The following is a 21,353-nucleotide window of genomic DNA, read 5'->3' as shown; positions in this document are numbered from 1 at the left end:
ACAGGCACAGAAAGCTTTCTTGTTTGGGACCCACAGGCTATCGGAAAAAGGCTTGTTCCCCAGATGAACTTCACTTAGACTAACAGCCACCAACTCCTCCTCTGCCATAAACACACCCTTTTTTGCAAAGCGGCTCTGCTACTCTTCCGGAGTGTGAGTGAAGTCTATTCTTCTAGCCCCCTCAATGGGCTGGCTTTGTGACTTTGACCAGTAGGATGTGGCAGAAGTGAGCCTTTGAGAGCCAACCTCCAGAGCCTGAGCTTCTGCCTTCACCCTTCTGAACCAAGAAAGGCCCAGCAAGGAGGACAGAGGAGAGAGGCCACAGGGAAGAAGACAGAGAAGCCAGCTGGCACCTGCTGCCAAGCCACTAGTGAGGCCACCTTGAACCTTCCAGCCCAGCTGATGTCCAGCCACCTGCAGTCACGTGATCGTGTGTAGGTGAAATCAGCAGAGGACCTGTCCAGTCAACGCACAGACTTGGGAGGAAAAAAGAGTTGTGTTTGAGACCACTAAGATGTGGGGCCACTCTGTTTGGTGTGGTTTGTTACCCGTTGGCAAAGGCTAACCAATACACAGAGTACACAAGGCAGGCTCCTGAGCACCTGTTCTGTATGATTCCACTCAGACATCTTTCAAAAACACAGCCAGAATGGGAGGCAGTTGGCGGGCACCTGAGTCACACAGGGGTGTGCCTTGTGAGTGCTCTCCAGGGCTTGGGGTGTGTGGGTTGGCCTGTTCCATTCCTCTTGAGGGACACTGCAGAGAGGACCATAAGAACTCCTGCCGGCCAATGTCCCATCTGAAGCATCTATCCCCAGCCAGTTATCTATGGAACACCTGGCACATGCCAGGTGCTGAGCTAGGCAGCAGGCTCCCCTGGTGAACAAAGCTGATACCAGCTCTGTCCCAGTGGTACTGAGACTTCACTAATGGACTGCTGAAGGCCTAAAAGCAATGACTCAGCCATGAAAGATAATATCAAGATAAATGCTAGAAAGTGCCAGCAGCCAGTTGCTCAGTGCGTCCCATAACTAATTCCCTGCAGCTCCTCCTTCCACCCAGCAACATCGCCTTCCATTTTTTTCCCGTTTTCCCTATTTCAGGTGAACTCACTGTTTTTCCCTTAATGGTCTGACTCACGTCCACCTGACTATGATCAGCAGCAGACCACAGCTTAACTTCCACACACCACACTGACCACTGCTTGGCCAACGTCTGTCGTTCTGGAGTCCCTGCCGCTCTGCAGGATGGCAGATGCTGCTCGCTCACCTGGCTCACTGCTAACAGAGAGCCGTTTCCACTTACGTGTTGCACATAAAGGACATACTAAGTGGCACTCGGAATTTAGATAACAGAAGTCTCCCTTTGAGCAAACCAGATCCTGCGCCTTTACAACAGCCCCAAGGATGCAAGCAAAGACCTGGGGTCTCGAGTGCTAGAGTGAGAAGGGACAAGCAGGTCACACACTATTTTTCCCTCTGTCATATTCTCAGGCCTAGATTCTCAGTGTTTCATCTTGGAATGCCAAGTGATAGCGATTTGATCAGACAGACCAAACCATTTATTAAATAAGGTTGCAAAATGGGATTGTGCACAATGTGCCAATGTGTTTATTAAAGAGTTCAAAATGAGAAATGGACCTTACAGCATCGAATCTACCATTACTCCAAAACATCTATGATAATGGGAAAAGGTCTCACACTGCCTCGCTATAATTTTTTAAAAATTAGATAAAAGAGGGAAAAAAAAGTTTACTGTAGAGCATTGTTTGACCTTTTCTGCGCCTGTTTCCATGGAAACAGGTGTTGGACAAATAGGGTTTATAAATGCCTAGGAATCCTGAGGTGTCTATAAGCCCTCACCTTGTTTTGAGCCATCTGATGTCTATTTCCATAGAAACCAGAGTGGAAATGAGGGCAGCAGCCATGAGTCAGCCTGTTGGGCAGTTAGTTCACCCCAGCCATGGTCTGGGAGCCCAGGAGCTGCATCACGGAAATGAACCAACTTAGAAGCTGAAAAGGTACCAGAAAAAAGCAAAAGCCCTCGCTGGGAACACTGGCTTCTTTATTGACTTGGCTGAATAATGGAAAAGCCTTGCAAGTTCTATAGACATAAGACAGACATTTCTTTGCTAATTGGGTAACAAGTGTAGTCTGTCCCATGCCAAGCAAGTTGGCCACCACAGTGACCATCAGAAGAGTGATTCATGGACAGCGCTCAGCCGCTGGCTCTTTGGACAAGTGCCCTAAAGCAGCTTCAGGTGGTCAAGCCTCACAGGTTATGAATGAAAGTGCTGGAAGGGAGAGGAGTCTGCACCCTCAGCAATGTATCTGCCTATGAGATGCAGGGTCACCTGGAGGAGGCTGGTCAGGAGCGTCTGGTTCCATGTCCTTTGTTGTCTGTGCTAGCTAGGTCATCCTACCTGCCTCCTGCATGTGAGCTGCACCCTATGCCCTCCGAGCCAGGGTTCCCCGTTTGGCATTCCCATTTGCCCAGCTACTGGGGTCCAAAGTTGCCAGCCTTTGATTCCTAATGACATGCTCTGTAAATTCCCAGCTCCTGCCGGTCGCCCCCCAGGGACTCCCTGCCTGGCCAAGCTCCGCACAAAGCCCCCTAAAGCCTGCGGTGGGAGAGGCTGGGCTCAAGTGCTCCCCCACAGCCCAGGTTTGCAGTTCATTCTCGCTGAGGACTGCCCAGGGGCCTTGCAAGTTTCTGAAGCTCTCTCAAGTTTGCTTTTCTCATCCTGAAATTGGGGCTAATAATAGCCTTACTTGGCAGAGAGGAGCGAGGAGTAAGCGGAAGGAAGGGCTGGAAGCTCCAGGCCAGTGCCTGCGCACAGGCACGTGCTTGCACAAGGCTGGCCATTGGTCATGTGGAGCTTTCTGGGTCTCCAGTTAACTTGAACTCTGAGGCCAGGTTAGTCTTCCCAAGGCAGGGCTGGCAGATCCTGGCGGGTTTCCTTTCTCCGCAGTCTTCCCAGCTGTGCTCTACCCTGCCCTTTGCACTCTGAGTGGGGTTCAGTGCATCACCCTTGCCTGGAGGCAGGCAGGGATCTAGGCTGGTGGGTTCCTGAGATGCGCTAGCCCCCTCACTTACTGCCTAAGTTCCTGTCTTCAGTTTTTGATGAGATTCCTTTTGGAAGATTTGAACCTTTATTGGCTAAGGTGACTACAAAGGAGTCCAATGTGAATGCCATGACCAGATGCCATGGTGGCACTAATTATCCCAGTTCTGGAACCCAGGTGGCAGGCAACGGCAGGCAAGATGAAGAAGTGGGAAAACCAAGGGGGTTGGCTTGGAGACCATGCAAGGTGCCTGCAACTCCTTCAGGTCTGGAGAGGCCATTTCTGGGAAAAGAGAGGAGGCCGGAATGTCCAGGGGGCCAGGCTGCAGGAGTCTTGCATGTCAACTGTCTTTTCCCCTCTATCTGATGCTCCATCTGGGGCCCTGCTGACCCTGCAGTGACGGCCCTCTCAGGCTAGCCAGTTCCCAGAGGCACAAAACAATCGCCCTTGAGCGAGCTTTCCACATAGAAGCCAATCAGTCCAGAGGTCGCGCCCCAGCCTCAACGGCTCTCACGCTCTGGCCACTAACCACCTGCCTCAGTCACCCTAAGGCCAGGTGCCAGACATCTCCAGGCAGCGCCTACAGCCCAGAACCTGCTGAAACAATCCAAACTTGACGCCCCAAGGCCTGCTTCCCCTGCCTTGCCTGCACTTTGCTACAGAAACCACAATTTAGGTTCTCACCCACCTCTTCCTCCTCTTCCGATACCCCTCCACTGATCCCAAGCTTCCCCAAGTGCTTCCCCTGCCTCCCAGGGGACACGGCGCACTCCTGTGCCTGGGCATTGTAACAAAGCAACCGTCTCTGGGTCTGTCAGTCTTCCTGAACCTCACACTGTCCGGTAATACGCCATGCTTTAAGCTCCCTGGAGACCACGTCGTTATCTAAGGCTTCTGTCTGGTGCCCAGGCCCCCCCCCCCCCCCCAGTCAGGCGTGGCAGGCTGGAAGCTGATGACAGCAGTGACTGCTGCTGCTGCTGCTGACAGTGTTGATGAGGACAAAAAGGGCCAGGAGCCCCAAGGGCTTTGAAGACTACCCATCAGTGACGCCCGAACGCACAGGGAGGCTGTGAAAGCCACTGGTTCGGTTCTATCACTTCAGCCTGGCCTCTCTGTGGGTATAAGATTTATACCTAGGGGTTACGTGTTGGCAAAATACATCTAAAGAGTATCATATGAAGTTCTGCCTTGAAAATGAACGGTATGGATTTTTTTTGGTACTAAGAATTGAACCTAGGAATGCACTATCAGAGCTTCATCCTTGGCCCTTTTCAAATTTTTATTTTCAGACAGGGTCTCACTAAGTTGCCCACGCTGGTCTCAAACTTGTGATCTTCCTGCCTCAGGCTGCTGAGTTGCTGGAATTACAAGTGTGTGCCACTGTGCCCAGCTTGAAAAATTTTTAAATGACAAGACTCAGTGTTCTGCCTTCTACCTTGATGCTTTAGGAAACAGAGTTAAAAGGCTTCCTGTGTCAATCATGTGAGATGGTCACTGGTTCTGGGCTTACAAAGACACCTGAGGGTCAACTGCAGTCACACCTCTTTCCTGTACTTGGCCAGCTTCCTTTCCTCAGAAGAATGTGTGCATGTGCCAGTGGGACGCGGGAATGGCAGGGGGCAGGACTGGTAAAAGAAAAGAGAAAGATTTGAACCTGTGGGCTGCCCTACAAGAGGCAAGCACGTGGTGCCTGGCTCTCCTGGAGAGATGAGGCTGCATAAATAGGTGATGAAAAAAGTCTCCAGAGAGCTGCTGTATTGACAAGAGGACATGATTTTCATTCCAAGCCTGTCCCTAGGGCCTCCATGTCTCTGACAAGCTAAGCCAGGGCAGGGGTATTTTGAATACTGATGGGGTATCAGAAATGCCCTAAAGGAAGAAAGCCAGACAGCACTTCAACATGGCTTGTCACCATTCCTTGGAGAATGCCCCTAAAGCAGGGCGGAAGGAGTGGAGCTGGCAAGTTGAGGCAGCGAGGAAGGATCAACAGGGCAGGGGAGAGGAGGACCAGAGGCACCTGGGCTTGCACAGCTCCTCCAGAGAGGCGCCATCAGAGGGACCTGATGCCCGGTTCCTGACCTCCCTCCTGGGGCCTGGTGCTCAGTGTCCTCGGGCTCCATATCTGCACTCAGTCACTGTGGCTCTGATGCAGGAGGGAAGGAGGGACGCTCAAACTGTAAACCCTGCTCTGGCTTAAGCTTCACTGTCGCTACTTCAGTAGTTCAAGACTCGTTGACTGGAGTGTCTGGGCATCTGTCCCTTGTCATTTGTTATCGTCTCCTTGCCTGAGTTCCTTTATTTTTTGAAGATATTTTTCAAGGATACTTTTTATTTTCAAGTTTTACCTATAATGCACTTTTATTTTATTTTTAAAATGTTTTTATTGTTCTAATCTGTTGTACATGACAGCAGAATGCATTTATACATTTTGAAGGATCATACATAAACGGAGTGTAATCTCATTCTTCTGATTGTACATATTGCAGGATGACACTGGTCATGCAGTCATGCATGTGCATGAGGTAATAATGTCTGCTTCACTCTACTGTCCTTCCTGCCCCCACGCCCCTTCCCCCCCCTTCACTCCCCTCCACCTAATATAAAGTAACCCTATTCTTCCTTGTACCATTTTGCAGTCCCACCAGCAATGTATGAGTGTACCTTTTCCCACATCCTCGCCAACATTTATTATTGCTTGTATTCTTGATAACTGCAATTCTGATTGGAGTGAGATGGATTCTTAGAGTAGTTTTGATTTGCATTTCTCTAATCACTAGAGAAGTTGAACAATTTTTCATATATTTCTTGATTGATTGTATTTCTTCTTCTGTGAAGTGACTGTTCAGTTCCTCAGCCCATTTATTGATTGGGTTATTTGTTTTTAAAGACCTTGCCTGAGTTCTCAATCCTCACTTGGAAGATATTCTTAGTCTTGCTTATTCCTAGTTCACAGGTTTTTTTTTTTTTTTTTTTTTTTTTTTTTTTGTGGTGCTGGGAATTGAACTCAGGGCCATGTGCATGCAAGGCAAGCACTCTACCAACTGAGCGATCTCCCCAGCCCAGTCTTGCTTATTCCTGTCTTGCTTAACCTTCTTGGACTTAACTTCTTGCCCTCAAGACTTAGGAAACTTACCAGCACCTGCTACCAAATTCTGATTTTACTCTGTAGGATTTATTGTGTCATGTTTTCTTCTAATCCCTTTATAACACTACCACAACCAATGGCTGCACTTTTCTATTTCTTGACTTCTTAAAAAAATTTTTTTAAGTTGGCCATTATATGGTTCCAATTCTCTACCAATTAATCTCTTCCAATAATTCACATTTAAATGAATCTTTCTCCAAATGACCACACATATGAAAGAAGGCAAATGGCAGTGACTCAAGTCATATGTGTTGAGTATTTAAATTAGATTTGGAGAAGTATGTAAAGACCTTAAAACAATGGAGACATACAATGTTTATGGAATAGAGCACTCCACCATAAAGGTCCCAATTCTCCTCAAACTGATTGATAGATATTCCAATCAAAATCCCAACTACTTGTAAAGTGGGGGAGGGAAGTGGGAAAGTTCTCTGACTTATGAAAGGGAGAAATCTATTCAGAAGAAACTAGGTGAAACTGCCAATAAAAAGTGAAAATATGGCAAAAGTTCTCTTTCAGTGCTTTTTACAGATGTCAATAATTTGCCTTATTATAACTTACGCAACAACACATTTGAATACAATAATATCAATTAAGTTGGAAAGTAATTTTGTGAAAAATTATTCAGTTTAACAAAAAAAGGATTTGAATATTTAAACAAGATTGAATGAGTTCTTTAAAGTCAAAAATTGAAAATTTGTTTGTTATAACTTTTCAAGCTAGAAGTTTAACAGCCCCTGAACTGCATGATGGATGTACAGGAATTCTCTGTACTACCTTTCTTTCTTTTCTTTTCTTTTTTTTTTTTTTGTACTGGGGATTTAACCTAGGGGTGCTCTACCACTGAGCCACATCCCCAACCCATTTTTATTTTTTATTTTGAGACGAGGTCTTGCTGAGTTGCTTAGGGCCTCCCTAAGTTGCTGAGGCTGGCTTTGAACTTGTTATCCTCCTGCTTCAGCCTTCTCAGTCGCTGGGATTACAGGTGTGTACCACAACGGCCAGCTGAACTACTTTTTCTGTATATATAAAATTATTCACCCCCACAAAAGATTTAAAAACCCAGATGCTGAAGAACCTTGCAAGCAAGTTACACTATAGATTTGGTGGAGAAACTACTCGATAGCCTTGTATGGCTGATATTGCTGAATGCTTGCTGAATGGAAAGTGAACAAAGGAAATCACAGTAGTGCCACTTGTCAATCAAACAATAGTCAAATGGCAAACACAGGTGCTGAATCAACACCTCATCTGCAGAATTATGCCTAGACTTGCTATTGTTTATATTCATTTTGGATCAACAGTGACTAATCATCAAAGATCTTTTATGTAAATACTTGACAACAAAACCCAAGTGAAATCGTTAAAATGTTGGGTACCTTTATTGACTTTCATGGTTTATCCTGGAACAATTGTACTGCTGACATTTGCACAGAAAGTACAAAAGCAGTGATGGGTGAAGCCACTGGTATCACAAACAGAGGCAGCAGAGACACATAGGATAAGGCAGGGATTCGTTTAAGAATGTTCCTGATGAAACAGGTGAAATAATTTTATTAAACCTCAAATCTCATGGCCCATCTTTTTAATATTCTGTGTAACAGAAGAACAGATAAAGTCCTTCTGCTCTACTACAGCAAGATGGTTATCCTGAGGAAAACCATTTGTGACATTACCTGAGTCACAAGTTGAATGTGCCCTTTTTTTCAGGGAACAGCATTTTTATTTGAAAGAACAACTGATAGACACTGATCATTCAGACTACGGTATATGTCTGCCAGTTTCTTGAAAATAAATGCAGTGAGCCTGTCCTTTCAAGGAAACAACCAAGAGTACTTGTTAACAACAGCAAAATTTGAACTTTTAGGAGAAAATGAGATCTTTTCTCACGCTTCTCTCTCTCCTACTCACTTTCTCTATCCTCGTCGCTTTTCCACTTTCTCTAGTGCGTGCCCTTTCTCTTTCCCTTTCTTTTCCTCTCATTTTCTCTCTTACCCTGCAGTAGACACTCTGTTTGCTTAATAAACTCCCTTATGTGAAAAAAAAAAAAAAAAAAAGAGAAAATGAGAATTTTGAAAAACTTGTATCTGTCATTGTGAACCTGACAGCTTCCCAAACCATGAAGACTTCTGGTGGGAAAAACAATGATATTAACTAATGCATTTTTTCAATGCTAGTTAATGAAATATGTCAACATTTGGAAGAACTACTAAATTTGGTAGAACAATATTTTCCAAATGTCCTATCCAAAGTCATACAAACTCATGCGTAGGTAAAAGTGCTATTGAGCCAGGCATGGTGCTTAGGAGGCTGAGGCAGGAGGATTGCACATTTAAGACAGCCTCAACAACTTAGCAAAGCCCTAAGCAACTGAGACCCTGTCTCAAAATTTAAAAAATCAAAAGGACTGTGGATGTGGCTCAGTGGTTAAGTGCCCCTGGGTTCAATCCCCGGGACCCGCCCCCCCCCCCACCAAAAAAAAGTGCTATTGAAAGTGTGCAAACTAGGTAGGCGGTGGAAGGATTGTGAATTGAGAACTTCCAAGAAGCTGCTTTTCTATAAGAGCAGTGGGAACACTAGCAAAACTGTCAAAATCTACTTTTTTCAGTTAACTTTGAAATTTCAATTTCTAGTTTCTCTAGAAATCCTTGAAGGCTTGTGAAGTTCTGAGGAGTGGTTAAGACCAATGGCTACCTCTCACTACCAACAGCTAATGTCACAGCACTTAAACTTGCCCTTTGCCCAGCCTCCCCGCTAGTCCATAGACCCCATGAAACCAACAGCCACTTGCAGCTACGTGTGTCTAACAAGTGGTGAGCCGGTCGTGTGCTCTGCTGCTTCAGACACCCGGGTGAACCCAGCTCCGCCACATACACACAGCTTCGTGAACTTGGTAAGCGATCTGCTTTCTGCCTCTCATCATCTGTGACAGGGAAATAATGGCAGGAGCTACCATGGGGCTGCTGTGAGGAGCAGGGGAGGGAACTCACGTCAGGTGCTAGGACAGTGCCTGCCAAGTGGCGATGCCACACAGGTGGCAGTTGCTGGTCTTGGATCATTACGATCTCCGCTTCGGAGACCAGAAACTCGTGGAGGTTCTGTAAACCACAGTTTATAAATCCTGTAGATTTTTATTGCATCTCTTCCTCGTTATTTCCTAGAACACTTAAATATTCAAGGCCCTTAAATATTTGTTCAACAGATAATGAATGACTTTTAGATTTGAGAAGTTTTGCATAAGGAAATCATATGATCGCCTCTTATATGGATCCAGCAAGTAAATGTCCATGGCTGACCTCACCTGGCACTAAAAGCTGTTTTGTTAAGAGGGGGGAATATTTATCTTAAAATTGGTCTTCTCAAATAGCACAGGAAGGCCTTTCCCCTCCACTTAGAGCCACTTGTGGGCTAGACACCAGGAACCTTACCCTCACATGCTGTGAGGAAACCTGAGCCACCTGGGGTGAGGACACTGGAACCAGCTCGGAGCCTGTGGCTCCGCCGCCAGCCCTCTGGTAAAAACGCACATGTTCACTGTAACGGGGGCTGGGCTGGGCTCAGTGGTGGAGCACTCAGCAGGTGTGAGGCGCTGGGTTCGATCCTCAGCACCTCATCAAAATAAATAAAATAAAGGCATTGTGTCCATCTACAACTACAACAATAAAATACAGCGCCGTAGCTGACACGGTCCCTCACATGCCAACCAGGGGCCTTGGAACCCTTCAGTGCTTGTCACTGTCCATGCTCTGGTGTGTATTTTCAAGGTCATCTAATGACGATTTCACTTCTCTGGAGATTTACATAGGTCTGGGGCCTTGTGAACCAAGAAAGTATAAGAAGCAACTTAGAGCCTTCCCAGCAGGGTTTGATGGGCTTAGGTCTCTCGCATCTCAAGTTAAACCAAACCAAACCAAACTGCTGCTTAGCTCCCTGTCCTCTCTTTTCTGCAGCATGCAGCCTCACTTCCCACCTGCCCCTCAGTTCATCCAGGGTGGCCTTGCCCATCAGCCCACCGAAATGCACCCGGTTGACCTCCAAACCACCGCATCCAGCATCCTGTTTTCACTTCTCTCACTTGACAACCTGCCGCCCAGGGCCCTGCTGGCCTCTTCCCACGCCTCTTGCACACTTCCTCATTCCCTGTGCCCCCTGCAGTTCCTATGCTAACAAAGAGGGCGTAACTTTCCACACCTTTCTGCTACAGATCCATCCGCACATCTATAACTCATAGGCTTGTGGGTTTATGTTTGCTTTTTCTTACTGTTCACATCACTTTAGGATTTCCTTTTTCATTTCATACTGTATCCCAGGTGGTCTATAAATCAGGAGGTACATTTCTAAATTTTTATTTTTTTGTATAAAAATGGGTGTGTATTGAGACATCACTGAGTTTTAACACATTAAAGTCATGTTTTTAAAAATTAGAGAGAAAACCTAGATTTTGCACTGGGGGTCCTCTTGAGAGTTTCCAGCACAGCAGGACTAATCATGGTGGATGGTGCGGATGCACAGATCAGCTCTGTGTGCGGCAAAACGAGCATAACTGACCCTGGCCCCTGGCTACCTGGCAGAGCTATGTAACTAAGCAGCCAGCTGAAAATAGGGACTTCCTTATCTGTGTTTCGGGTCTCACTATTAAATTTAAAGACACTTTTGCATTGGTAAGCAAAATGAGGTATGACTCTAATGCCCTGACAATAATTCTGATGTCTCCTTCAGAGTGTCACCTTGAGAGGTGACAACAGCACTACTGCTCACATGGCTCCTGAAAGTTTTCCCTTAGCCTAAGCATCTGTCTAAGCATTTGTTTTTACACCTCCATTTCCAAAAGACAGTATAAGAGTAATGCCTGCCCTGGTAAAAGCTGAATAAGATCCAGACCCTACGACTGGCCCCTTTGCTGACCCTGGCTTGCAGTGCACTGTGAGGATCATCTGGGATCTTCTGGGAGAGACAGCCCACCTCTGAAGACCTGAGCCTGTCATGCTGTGGTCCCAGAAGAGGTTCTTTCTTCAGTCTTCCCAACTACACCTCTTCTAGGAATCTTGTGAAAATTCTAGTCATCGCAACAAATGTTTTCAAACATCAACCTCCTAAAATAAAAATATGTGCAGAGTAGCCAGAAAACTGAAAGAAGGCTTTGATATGTCTGTGTGTAGTAGATTAGAGTTGCTTCCAAAGGGAAATTTCCATAGAGCTGAATTCCCATCACTAACCAGAACGGTTGGACCGCATGAATTCTCCCTTACAATACAAAAACAAAAGGATTAATAAAATGACAAAACCAAAGCAAACTGAAAAGCCAAAAAGGATGAAATGGGAAGCAGGAGAAGCAGACTGGGGGAGCAGGCTCCAGACACAATGACAGAAGGCTACTGGAATCCAGTAATCCAACATTAGCCCAACAGCACCGAAGGGCCAGGCACAAGGGCGGTGCCTTGCCGCAGTTAAGAGCGGCCTGGGCGAGTTGGCCAGCTGGGTCGATCCTAAGGGGTGGCCACGGTGGCCCGCATGCGCAGATGTCTGTTTTTGTATAGCCTGCAGGCTAAGATGATCTTTATATTTTTGATATTTGAAAAAAAACACATAATGACATATGAAAATTATGTGACATTCTGATTTTAGTATCCACAACAGTTCTGCAGGAACACAGCCAGGTTCCCCTGAAAGCCAATACATTACAGCGGCAGGACCGGGGTTTGAAACCTGCATGTGTGGCCTGCTGAGCTTGAGGAGCTTCCTGTCTTCCCCTTTCAGAGAAAGTCTGCAGTCCCTGTTCCAAACCATCTGCTTTCTGTATGACCTCGGGCTAGTCTCCACTTAGGAGGGAATGGGGGCCAGGACCCCATCTGCAGGCCAGGTTCAGAGCTGGTGCCACCAGGCAGGAGGAGCAAGGAGTGCCTACTGGTGCCACCTGCAGTCCAGGATGAAAATGGCAAGCAGGAGTTGGCCTGTGAGTCACTGGGCAAGTCTCAGCAGGCCTCCTTGAGGGGGCTATTAAGTAACTATTGCCCCCAAGTGATGCCATCAAGGAACAAAAACCTGGCTTTCACCCACTTTTTAAATTGACAGACCTCAACTTCCAACGAATACATTTTCCCACATCCCCACTTGGAGTGAACACTCCTCCAAACAGAAGAATCTTCCAGTTCACTTCAGGATTCACTGCTTCCCCAAAAGAGAAGGAAGGCAACTCACATATCCCCCCAGGACTAGGAGGACAGTGCACCAGCTCTCGCTAGGTCTCCAAAGGGAAAACAAGGCACGGCCTGTCACCTGGGGATCCAGACAGCCCAAGGTGTAGTCTTCCCAACACCTCACAGAGCGCGCACGTTAGCTTCCGGGCACCGGGCTGGGAGGTTTTCCACAACAGGGGGAATCTGCCCCGAAAGAATGGAAATAACTGAGTGGGCAGGTGGTTCTGCTGGCTCTGAACCAAACCCAGGACTGTTCAGCCCAGAGCTTCTCACCACAAGGCTCCGTGCCCAGCGTTCCCATCCACCAGGGGCAGATGGAGGACCGTGGTGAAGAGCTTTCATGAAATCCGAAGGACGTGCAGTGTGCACCTCTGCTGTCTGCAGGTGGGGTGGGGTCTGCAAAAATGGCCACCCAGTCCTGCCACCCCAGTGCCCTCCTGCTGCCCCTCTGCATCACAAAGTAGAGCCAGGGCTGGGCTTGCTACGTGCTTCGGGCACAATTCAGAAGCACTGTTCCGAGACATGAGCCCGGAGAGGACTGGAAGTGTTCACTCCTTCCCTCATGGAGCCCAGCCACTGACGGGGTCACTAATGACCACTAGCACCTGGGGGACACCACGGAGGTAAGAGCCAGCCTGAGCATCGGAGGCAGCCACGTGGGACCCTAAGTTAGCCACCCAGCTGAACCTCAGCTGCCTCACAGCACTGTGAGGAAAACAGGGCAAGAATGGAAACTCCACTTCCGAGCAACTGTTCAAGATAAGGAAGACCCAGGAGAGCGGGTGTGAGCTTTCTATGTGGTGAAGAGTCTCCTACTCACATCATCATCTTCATCCTCATCATCATCAGACTCAAGAACTCCATCCAGCAGCTCTTCTATAAAGAAAAAATACACATGTATATATATATATATATAAAAGAAAAAATACCAACGAACAGCCATGAACACAGTGGGCGTCTTGGCCAACGCGATCCTTCAGGCGCCACAGGGACACGTGAGCACATGAGAATGAGGGCGTGTGGAATCACCTCGCCGTGACTGGGCCTGGTCTCGACCCACCTCTCATCGTGATCATTTCAGACCGTTTGATGTTGTCCTCAGCAGTTTTAAATAAGGCTCTCCATTTTCATCAGAGCATATTTAGAGTAGCATGTGAAAAATCCCAAGCCAGCATATAATCTGAGGGAACCTCAGGGAAGGGAAGTAAGCCAACATTTACCACCAGGCATGGCACTGGGTACACCAACACTGAATGCTCACGACCTCCTCAGCCAAGGTGGAGGCGCAGAGGGAGGAGGAACTGCGCCTGTTCTGTAGCAGGTGGGGTGGTGGCCACACCAGGGAGGCTCCTGGAGGCTCGCTGCTAGACCTTCAGCAGTCATACACAAGCCTAAGTTCATAGCACAACTGAGCCAGGAAAGTGTGAAGCACTTCCCCACCTGTAACATGGGATCCTACCACCCATTTCTTGGGAGAAGCACCTGGCCAGGAATATACAGCATGTGGGCTCCCCTCCCCTCCGTGAGGCCTTCCCTGGGGCCCTCACTGAGCTGTCACTCTCCCTTCCTGAACATGACCTGCATTTCACCTTGAACTCCTGCCAGCACTCACCCTGTGGAGGATGCCCGCTTCCTAACGAATGAATGGCTACTGGCTGCAGTTGTCCTTCACCCTTCTCTATGGAACACCTGACTCCCCACTCCCTGCATTCCTACTGCACCTTCTTTATTAGCACTGGTTTGCTGAAGGTAAAGAAAGCCTGAGAGAAGAAAAGAAGCCAAAAGGAGGAGGGAGAAAAGAAGGCGCCAAAGGCCTACTTGAAGTGATGGCCCAGCTCACTTCGCAAGGGCCTGACAGACACACCCAGATGAATCAAACACCAAACCACTGCCTATGAGGGAGGCACCCTGCGTCCTGACGCAGTCTCACTCACTCAAAAGTGAGATCTCCACTGACCTCACTGGCCTGAGGCCAGCAGGACTCCAAATCTGTCCCCGCCATGCTGAGGCTTGCACGCTTCCACACCCCCCAGAGCCACACTGCTGTCACAGAATGCCAGCTAGTTCAGGACGTTACTTTAGACACAAGGCTGTTAAGTCAGTCTGCATTTTGGCTAAATTTAATTATCTAACTCTCTTTTCCCACCCAGCATATTCCATTCCACCTTCAGCAAATGCCTTTCAAAATGGCGGTGTTTCTATGGTCACCAATTACAAACTCCTCATGTTCTCTGTGGAAAAGTCAAGTAGTCCAGCACACTCCCTGCTCTCCTTCTTGGCCCAGCTTCTCTTCCCTGACCCATAATCTCTTCATCTGTTGGCTCAGACTCTTCCTGCCACCCAGAACAGGACTGGTCCTGTGAACTGGAAGACCTATTGGTCTCGGCTCCTTCGCCCTGGGATGATGATCTACACCCCATTCCTGAGCTGGTGCGCAGCCATGGCTGCCCTCCCCCAGTAACCACTGTGCTTTCCCCTGTCCAGTGACCAGTCTGGCACCTCTGTTTCTCTGCCCTGACCAGCTAACGTCTGCCGGCTCCCTTGCTGAGGGCCAGACTTGTGGTCTGGGCCTGAGCCAGGGATAAACCTCCATGCTGCTGTTGGCTGCCACTCTTTGTCACTGTCACCAAGCTGGAATTTTCCTTTAAGCTTTACCAGACTAGTGTTTCCCCATCTATGGAGTCAGGCTCTAAAATACACTCACAACTTTGTATTTGAAGATCTTAAAACTTCATTGGAAAAATAGTGCTGGCGAGTTGATAGCCACAGGCTCCAGTGTGTAAAAACCCACTCTGGTGCTTTTAAGTTCACTAAATCAAAACAAGGTTGCCTCTAAATAAGAGATGATGGCAACACCATTTCATGTATCTTTTTTTGTCCTTGTGGGACTGAACTCAGGGCCTCTGCATGCCAGGCAAGCGCTCCAGCACTGAGCCACACACTCGGTTCCCTCATGTATCTTAAACTAGGAAAGTGGACCCAACCCACACTCTATTAGTTTCCATGTGAGGAAAAACACTGGACAGAAGCTCTCTAGTTCCATTTTTGACTGGATGCCGGTGGCACATGTCATAAGGTATGAGAGAGCATGTGTGTGTGTATGTGTGTGTGTGTGTGTGTGTGTGTGTGTGTGTGGTCTTCCAGTAAAATGTTCAATGACTCTTGAATCTTGTTTCAAAGTAGCAGACTCCTGAATACTCGCTTCTGGGCCCTGCCTCTGTGCTATGAATAGAGAACAACGTGGACACTTTAGATGAAGAAAGAAGTATTTTCAGTCCCTTATTTGAACAGGAACTTGCTGAGCTTTTGAGTAGGTATTTCCCAAGCCTTCCAGGCTATCCAGCTGTAGCCCTGCTCACTACAACTTCTTGCCAGGGCACGTGACTTACAAAGGCGTGAGCCGTCTCCTGCCTCATGGCACTCTGGCATGTTGATTCGGGGCAGTCTACAGTAGGGAAAGATGACTCTTGTGCCAGCGAGCAAATGGGGCCCGCATCCTGCTTCTTGGCTTCTGGGAAAGACTGGCAAGAAAATGGATGTGCATGTGTCTCAACAACTGAAACACACAGGCAGCCTTCAAGAAGATTCCAATGTCGGGTGGGGAGATAGCTCAGTTGTTGGTAGAGTGCCTGCCTTGCAAGCACAAGGCCCTGGGTTCAATCCCAGTATCAAAAAAAAAAAAAAAGATTTCAACCCAAATGTGACCCCTGCCTGAGAGGGAGGTCTTGGCACCAGGAACAGATGGGCAACAACTATCTACCTCAGCTGCAGCCCACCCGACCGGAGCAATCTCAGCCAAGCTGGGGCAGGCACCAGCTCATTTTATTTGTTTCATTACGCCAGACTAGGGTTCAGAGTCAGAACTGAAGTTATTAGAGAAAATGAAGCTCCATTCTTTGCCCACCTGAATTTGGGATTCTTGTGGAGTTATACTCACTCCACAAGAACCAAAGAGGACATTCAAGCGAGACAGGCAGGTACCCCAGAGCTCCCTGGCCTCTCCCCAGCTGCCTCCTCTTGGTCAGGAGCCAGGAAGGCCTCCTCTCTGCCTGGCAGTGGTGCTCCCTCTTGGCTGCACTGGTACCATCTGTCCTTTGACACCCTCTCCTGCAGGTATCTAATTTAACTGGCGAGGGTGCAGCACATCTACCCAGGAGGCTGCCAGGCTTGAACTGCGAGCAGAAGACAGGCCGCCTGTGGGCTCCTGGCACTTCCCTGGAGCAATGACTGTGAGAGGCGGGACCTTTTCTTACCTTTTACTCATGTGCACTTGCACTGCTGGGTGTCAGGGAAGGGCATGCTGAGAGTCAGAGGTGAGAAACTGGCCCCCTGATGCTGGCGAACCGAGGGCCTCTGTTCAGGAGTCCACAGAAAGAGCCAAGAGCTGCCCACCACCCTACCCCATCCAAGGCTTCCCTGGCCTTCCTCTCCTGCCTATTACGGGACATGTGTGTTGTGGTAATAGAAGCAGCTCGACAGAAAGGGGACCTCGCTGCTAGCTGACAACCATGCATCTTCCTGGAGTGAATGAACCACTGAGGGAGGTGTGTACTGCACTATCTGACCCCGGGACTGGGGAAGTCACCCTTACTGGGGGTAGGACTTAGGAGGGAAGGGAGGGGCCCATAAAGAGCACTTACAAGGTTAGGGAAGGGTTTCTGAAACTGCTTTTAACTTCTTTTTGTTGACGACAGGCCCTAAAGTGTGATAAGGGACTGTTAATCTTTGGACAATCTGGCCTTGACTACCTGGCCCCACTGTAAGTTCACCTGGGCCTCACACTTCCCTAAAGCCTCTCCAATGACTTCCAAGGAATGACCAGCCCCTCTCAGAAAGCCCAGGCGTTCCTCTGACACGTGCAAGTGATTCAGGAGCCGAGTTGTAGATTCTCACGTGAAACTGACCGGAATTAAGCTGCTTGATGATGAACTCTATCTGGCGGGTCATCTCAGCGTTGCCTTCTTTGATGAAGCAGCGGAGGATGTCTTCCATTCCCTAGAATCACAACCGGGACAGCACGTCAGTGTTTTCAGTGGGGTAGTTTCATCTAATTCAAAAAATTATTCCTCTTTTTTGGAGGGGAAGAAGATATGTTCAATAAATATCCTCTGCTTAGTACTAAACGTTCTTCTTGTTCCTTTTTTAAGTCCCAGTGAGATTATTTTCTTCTTGGCTATCTGACTTCAATACAACATTTTAATGTATTTAGCTTTAAAACAATTGTAAAAATTTCCTTCATAATCCTGCCTTTGAGAGGTGATTTCTTTCCTGTGTTTCCCCGTTTATTCACTGCTTTCTGGATTTTAGGGCCAAATATGGTCTTCAAAAAGTGGAACCATATATTTAGAGAAGTAAATGAACAAATAGAAACTCTTTTTTTTTTTTTTTTTTTCTTTTAAAAGGCTTTTATTGAGACACTTTCAGGGTTTCTCAACAATTCCAGCTCAAATAGAAACTCTTCAAACGACCTTCATTCTTTTTCCATTATAAGAATTCTAGTTACTACTCTGTGCCATTATGTCATCGCAGTATGTCTGACACCAGAATTTTCATACTGGCCTGCACCATCACAGGGAAACAGGTAGGAAGATGATGTGGACACGGTGTCTAGTTCTCGCTCTCCTTGCCCTGAAGGTCTGGAGTAAGCACGCACAGCTGGAGCTGCTGAGGCTTTCTGGCCCGAGAAGGGGAAGCACATCTAATGATGACCCAAAACAGAAGCAGAGTGCAGAGGTGCTGGCAGAGAGATGGATCTTGGGCCACGCAAACCCTGATCAAACTGTACCTGAAACTTATCCTGGACTTCCTGATTACATGAGCTGACAACTTCCTTTTTTATGTAGGCCACTTTGGAATCAAAGGAGTGCCAAGAGCAGCTGTGAACAGGTTGAACTCTCATCACCCAAAGATGAGAACTGCTTTTCAGAAAGGTTAAGTGGGGCTTATAATTTGGATGGCGATCCTAGCTTCTGCATGGATTAACTGTGTGACCTTACTCGAATTACTCAACTTCATCCAGCCTTTCTTCAATTATAAAATAAGGCTCCCCCTCAGGTTGACAAGAGATTTGCAAAAGACCACGAATGTAACTGGGTATTAGTTATGTAGATATATACATCTATCAGGATGCATTACCTCGGACATGGAAGGCCTGAGCAATTCCCTGTTTGCCGGTTACACCTAAACAATGGCATCTAGGAGCTGGGGCTGGGACTCAGTGGTACAGCACTCGCCAGGCATGTGTGAGGCACTGGGTTCGATTCTCAGCACCACATATAAATAATAAAATAAAGGTCCATCAACATCTAAAAAAAATTTTAAAAAAATCAATGCCATCTTGTGCCATAGCTGGCATCTATGTTCAATAGATGGGTGAGCCTGCCTGACTGTGTCTGGGAGGGTAAGTGGCTTAGGCGACAGACGGGGCAAGTAAGTCAAAGGGGTCAACAGCAGAGAGAGTGAGAAGAGCAGAGGATTAGGACAGAACCTGAGAGAACAATGACATTTCACTGGAAGGAAGACAGGTAAGCTCACAGACACCATGGAAAATAGGCTGGAAGGGAAGGAGGACTCGAAAGGCGTCCTGGAATCAGGATGGGGTGTTTCAAAGAGGAGTGGGCAGCACTGCCCAGTTCCTATGTGACCAGTCAAATACCTGGCTTTGTCTTACCAAAGGGACAGTCACCACCCAACATCTGCCTTGGACCTTTGCTGTCAGGAGAGCTGAATTTGATGTCTGTCTTATACACTGATCTCTCCCTACTGTCCTTGCCCACTTCCCGGGTAAGGGCCAGGGAAGGAAAACTGGAGGTACAATGGCTCCACCAGCCCTGACTGCCCAAGAGCAGAGCCAGCACAGGCAGCTTGGGATACAAAGTCCTCGACACGTGCCCAGGGAGCTGGACAAAGACTCCATTCAGCCTCGCGTCTATCTTCTCTTCCCAGATGTTACTTTTACAAGTGATTATCCGCTCTAATCTTTATAGCTCTTTTTATTCTCTCTTACTCTCTTTCAGATGGCTCTAACTCAGTTGTTACTTGGAAAACAAACAATAAATTCCTGTGCAATGAGGAGGATCACCCGGGGATGTTTTCTTAATAGGAAATACCCCAGTGAGAAATTGAACTTATTTTTTAAAACCACATATATTATCAGGTAATGTTTAATCTAAATTATAGAAATGAGAAGTCACAAAGATAACAGTATTTAACCCTGAAAGTAATAACTTGTTACTGAAGATAATCCTGGACTAATATATGTGCCCAGGTTAGAAGCAAAGGATAACAACAGGGGCAGCTGGCCAGCCACATGCATGAAAACCAGGACTTGCACTGTGTGCTGAAGGGAAGCAAAGGGGAACTCCCACCCCAGCCAGTCAGCCAGCCGGCCCGGGTATGACCATCTCAGGGAATAGGTGGGTGGCCTTTATCTGAAATGTCTGGGACCTCAAGGGCTCTGGGATTTTTTGGATTTGGGAATATCTGCATGCATATAATGAGATATCTTAGGCCCAAGACCCAAGTTAAAACACAAAATTCATTTATGCTTCATAAATATTTCACATAAATGCCCTCAAGATAATTTTACACAATATTTTAAATAATTTCGTGTGTGAAACAAAGGTTTATAATGTAAAATGTTCCACCTATATTTCATGTCTATGCTCCAAAAGTTTTAGATTTTGGAACATTTCAGATTCTAGACTTTTGGATTAGGGATGCTCAATACAAAATCACACAGAAGACAGTGTATTATTGAATTTAAGGAAGGAAAACATTTGTCACATCTAGATTTTTCATTGAAGATTTGATTAGGAACAGGGGTGTAGCTCATTGGTATAGAGAGAGCATGTGCCTAGCATGTGTAAGACCCTGGGCTCGATCCCCAGCATTGGGAAAAAAGAAAAAGAAGAAGATTAGATTAGTTCTTATTTTTTGGATAGACATTGCAGCCTAAGGTGTAGAAAGTTCTCGAAGGAAACATGCACTTGGCCTCACTAGCTGTGTGGCCCCAGGCCCAGAAATCTACCTCTATGCATCAAGGTCCCCAGCAGCAAAATGGGCACAGCCACACACACTCCTTCCAGGATTTTGAGAGGACCGAGTGGGCTAAAGCACCTCGCACAGAGATGGACAGCCTGCACTGGGCGCCAAACGCTCCGCCTCTCATGGATGCCCAGCAGTTCCACTCTGTACCACTCCATTTCGTTCAGCCCAAACAATCTATCTACCACTAAAAGTCTTCAAGAGAAACTCCCCCCTAGAAACTCAAATATCTGTTTTAGGGGAATAAAAATACTTTCCTTTAGTTATGAAAGTTATACAGGTTTTCTACAGAAAATTGTAAGCTACATAAAATAAACAGCCAGTGCAACCTGCCTGGAATTGCAGGGATTTGGGAGGCTGAGACAGGAGGATTGTTAAATTCACGGCCAACTTCAGCAACTTAGCAAGAGCATGTCTCAAAATGAAAAATAAAAAAAGGGGTGGGACCCATATGCCCATCAACAGATGAATGGATTTCTTAAAAATAGACTTTTACTCAGTCATAAAGAATGACTATTGACATTTGCTGGCAAATGGACGGAAGTGGAGAACATCATGCTAAGTGAAATAAGCCAATTTCAGAAAATCAAAGGTCAAAAGTTTTCTCTCATACGTTGAAGCTAAAGTAAAACAAATGAAAGAAATAGGAGAGGATCCCATCTCATAAAGACACAAGGGAAGATCAGTAGAGAAGAAGGAGACTGAGAGGGAAAAAGGAAGCAAGGGAAGGGAGGAAAGGTGGAATTCATGCTATGTATACCACAGGAAATTGCACCTTCTACTTACACAAATAGAAAGAACCAGTCAAAAATAAATAAATCAGATGAGCAAAAGGAAGAGCAGTGAAGGAGAGGAGGGAGAAGGTGAACTGAAATTAAGTCCGTTCACGCACAACCGTCT

The 21,353-nt window shown here is 47.0% G+C and overlaps 1 protein-coding gene across 5 annotated transcripts in view; it reads right to left on the bottom strand.

Moving 5' to 3' along the window:
• The window catches only part of ARMC9 (armadillo repeat containing 9), a 132,198-nt gene that overhangs the window by 40,498 nt on the left and 70,347 nt on the right, over positions 1-21,353 (bottom strand). For all 5 annotated transcript variants that reach the window (XM_079134853.1, XM_079134851.1, XM_079134849.1 and 2 more), the window contains 2 exons: positions 17,312-17,402; positions 13,228-13,283 (listed from right to left, as the gene is read on the bottom strand). In XM_079134853.1, the coding sequence (XP_078990979.1) occupies positions 13,228-13,283; positions 17,312-17,402 (147 nt within the window). The remainder of the gene's footprint in view (positions 1-13,227; positions 13,284-17,311; positions 17,403-21,353) is intronic.

The sequence above is a fragment of the Sciurus vulgaris genome (assembly GCF_902686455.1).
Source record: "Sciurus vulgaris genome assembly, chromosome: 3".
NCBI lineage: Eukaryota > Metazoa > Chordata > Mammalia > Rodentia > Sciuridae > Sciurus > Sciurus vulgaris.
The sequence above is the reverse complement of the archived record's forward strand: the minus strand, read 5'-3'. Positions and strand labels throughout refer to the sequence as shown.